Below are 3,801 nucleotides of genomic sequence, written 5' to 3'. Positions count from 1 at the left end.
ATCACACAAGCTTTACACCTTCCACAGGTTATGAGACCTGTTTTGCACAAAATCACTGCCAATTCGGGATTCCTTGTTGATAATCATTATTTTAACTACTGCTTCATTCGATACGCTCATCAGGAGTTAAAATTGTCTTATTCTATCAGTATTGATGCGTTTGAGATCTTGTTGATCAAAAATACTACTGCTTGCTTAAAAAAGAGGCTTGCAGAAAACACACCACATTGCAAAAAAGCAAGAAAAAGAGAATGATATTGGCAAGGATTCAATAAAACGAACATCAAGATGGCGGATTCAATACAATCTCACCCACATACATGTTCGCGATCTCGCGTCCTTTCCACTGGGTCAGTTGCAGATGATGATGATTCTTCACACTCACAATCTGCCAGTGGACATCCTCCTGGAGCATTTGAAAGCTCCATTGATGAACACCCCGAAACACCCTCTCGATTCGAAGCTGGTTTGAATACAGCTCCTGACACGGTCAGGCCGGCCCCCCGATCTACTCAACAGCTTGATGCTGGTTCTCATGAAGTCAACTGTTCAGGCGAGGCAATATCAGACCAACAGATGGAACATCTCAAGATGACATTCAAGATGGAGAAGGAGAGGCGTAGAGTCCTAGAACTCGAACTACAACTGGAAAAACTCTGTCAAAAGAGATCCTCAACCTTCACAGATTGATCACAGGATGTCAACAATCATCCTGCCATCACCTCAACAGCCTGTACAGCCACATGGGATCCTAATCTCGGTGAAAGGTTGGAATTCAATCTTTATGAACCGGATAGCCGTGTTGGCAAGGCAATCTCTCAATTCAAGGAAGATGTCAAGAATACTGTGAGGCCAAACAGTCTAACTGGCACATTCAATTACACCACATGGAGCATCTTCATGAAATCAAAACTGGTTGATGCACAGTGTTGATATATGATAGAGAAATGACAGACTCAGAACCCTCTACAAAGAGATGATGAATGGGCACCATTCTGGGACGCCAGAAACTGGTGGCTCTACACATTCATCTCAAACTCCTTGGGTGCAGGTGTCAGACCATGTTTCTCCAAATATGATGAAAATCGGATCACTTATACCCTCTGGAATGCGATCAAACAGGAATACTCTGTCCCAAAAACACAGTTACACTGTGAGGCAGTTCTGGAATTCATGTCACTTGGTGGCACACAGGTCACCAATCTACACACATTCTTTGATAAGTTCTGGTCCGCCATCACGAAGTTGGAGATGATGGATGCTTCCCCACCAGATGTGTGGATATTTGATACCTTCTACTCAGTCCTACCCAAAAATTGGAGGAATTATGTTCAGAAGAAGATTGAGGAGATACAGGATTCCAAATCCACAGCTGTGGTATTGGATGTTGATCTTCTCATGGAGGAGATCCGCTCGCGGCTTGATCCTCCAAAAGATAAAAAGAATCTACAGAATACAGATTCTGCGGCCAACACCGCTACAACAGCTACGACAGCTACAACAGCTACAACGACCACAACACCTACCAATTCCAACAACAATACATCGAATTCGGCCCGTGGAGGCCGTAATGGACGTGGTCATGGTAATACTCAAGGGGGCTCCCGAAACCATCGGGGATCGGGCAATCCATCTACATGTCCTGAATGTGAGAGATCTCACTTTGGCACCTGTTGGTTGGCCAATCCTGACAGTGCTCCGGATAATTGGAGGATCTACAACGCTGCAAGGATAAAGGAATTCAAAGAAAAGGAGGACAATAATGGGGGTAGAACTCAACTATCCATTACAGATGGATCAGAGACCTATCAGATGGCAAACCTCGCAGAGGTTATCAATGTGCCAGCCTGTTTCGTGGAACCCCACAAGGATCCCTCCAACGGGCGTTTATACATATCAAAGGACGTCATCTTCCAGGAGGACCTCCATCTTGCCGATCCATCGATACCGACAATGCACAACCCGAAGGTCCTACCCAATGCGGCCTGTAAAGGGGCTGCGGCGATTCCTTCGGCGACACCAGGCCTACCCACTGCGGCCCGTCAAGAGACTGCAGCGATTCCTGATCCATCAATTGATGATCTGTTCATTGATGAGGAAATCCAACCTGAGTGTCCATTATTTCTTGTACTCACTAATAATTAGTGGATTGACTATGATATCTCCGCGAGAATACCTACCCTTTTAGTGCAGAATACACTGAACTCCCCAGAACCCACAGTTGAATCTGATGACCCTCCGACATCTACAAGGGATATCACTACAGTGGGGGAAGCTTCAGTGGGGGACAGTCTTGAAGACCTACTCATCGATCCTGAGATCGCTGCACTTCTGATCCCGAAAAACCTCACGCGCGCCAAAGCTTCCATGGAATGGAAATATTATTACAAGGCCTGTGTTAAAGAGGTCAACTGTTTGAAATATACGCGTTGGAAGGAGAATATGAAGATGAAGGGATAGGGGGATAAAAAATGATGTATCTCATGGCTGGTTTTTCATTGCTACACATTTTCCAGTCATTTTTTGTACCTGTACTTGATTTGAAGGCGAATTTTGTATATAGCATCGTGTATAGTTACTCTGGTGAGTGGGGGTGTCAGGTCACATGATCTGGCTTACTAATCCTTCCACCATATAATATTACGCTGTAATTGGTGTATACAGAAAACTTGACCTCGCTAAGTGCGCCACTTGACCTCATTACATAATCATGACTCTGACCTCACATAATACAGTAATAATCAGTTGATAATTGACTTTCAATCTTTCAATTCACTCATTCATTCAGCTCATCAATCAATCAAAGCATGTATAGCTGATTTATAATCAATTAAATAAACAGATAAATTCATATAGAATATAAAGAGATGTTTTACAGAATTTTGAAATATATCAAGATAAAAATAGTTAATAATTGATTTTAAATTGATTTTAAATTGATTCTGAATTGATTCTGAATTAATTAGAGCCTGTTCAGTGTGTCTGTGTGTACTTATTCTTTTTATACAGATCTTCACTTTTTTTAAAAAGTACAGTCTTAATATTATGACTGTTCAGTGAGCAGAGTGTCTGTACTAATAGTACAGCTGCTTTTTACAAAGTACAGATGAAAAAGATCAGGTGTTCAGTGAATTAAGTGACTGTACTTATATCTTTTATCAAGATCTTATGAATAAGTCATATTTAACTTCAACAGCATGTGATGATGTAGAATAGCACTTTTCGAGATAATATAGTGTAGAATAGTGTTTATAGTGAAGACAGTTAACTAATATTGATTAGAAAGAAGCTTATAAAAACATGTTCTTTTTAAACAGACTCTGAACTCTGTTTAAAAAGAATGCATTTTATAAGCTTCTTCTTTCTTCATTCTACAGAAGAATATTGTCAGCAAAGATTATCAGCATGAAAAATAGTCAACAGTAGAATGATAATAAGATGAATAAGCAGATTCTACAAATTATAATTTAACAGTATATCAGTTCTTATTAACAACTGCTTGCTAAAATAGTCATAATGAATCTGATAATGAGAATCTCTTTAATGTCACAGAAAAGAATATTTATCATGCTTTCAGCAGCGGCAAGGCTCTGCTGCAGTTTCACACAGCTCATTACTTTCATGCGGATAATTTCATCCTGTCTGAACTGGTTTTCAACCACTCTATAACATTATTCAGATATATTATAGAAAGATCTGATTGATAAATAAGAGAATCTCACTTCTATACAAGGTCAGCAGATTACTCTTTCTTAGTAATGAGACACTGCTGAGATATTACTTCAGCTATTCTCACTTATG

General features: G+C 40.3%; 1 protein-coding gene across 1 annotated transcript; it reads left to right on the top strand.

Annotated features, from left to right (window-relative positions):
- Window positions 1–288: 288 nt before the first annotated feature.
- Window positions 289–2,460, top strand: BDBG_02618 (uncharacterized protein; the record flags this gene model as incomplete). The annotated part of the gene is made up of 4 exons (XM_031720871.1): window positions 289–624; window positions 697–846; window positions 955–2,113; window positions 2,189–2,460. 4 exons carry the CDS (start codon window positions 289–291, stop codon window positions 2,458–2,460), a joined length of 1,917 nt encoding a protein of 638 aa, XP_031577207.1.
- Between the last annotated feature and the right edge of the window lie 1,341 nt (window positions 2,461–3,801).

This window comes from Blastomyces gilchristii (genome assembly GCF_000003855.2).
Source record: "Blastomyces gilchristii SLH14081 genomic scaffold supercont1.3, whole genome shotgun sequence".
NCBI lineage: Eukaryota > Fungi > Ascomycota > Eurotiomycetes > Onygenales > Ajellomycetaceae > Blastomyces > Blastomyces gilchristii.
This window is presented reverse-complemented; position numbering and strand designations above follow the sequence as displayed.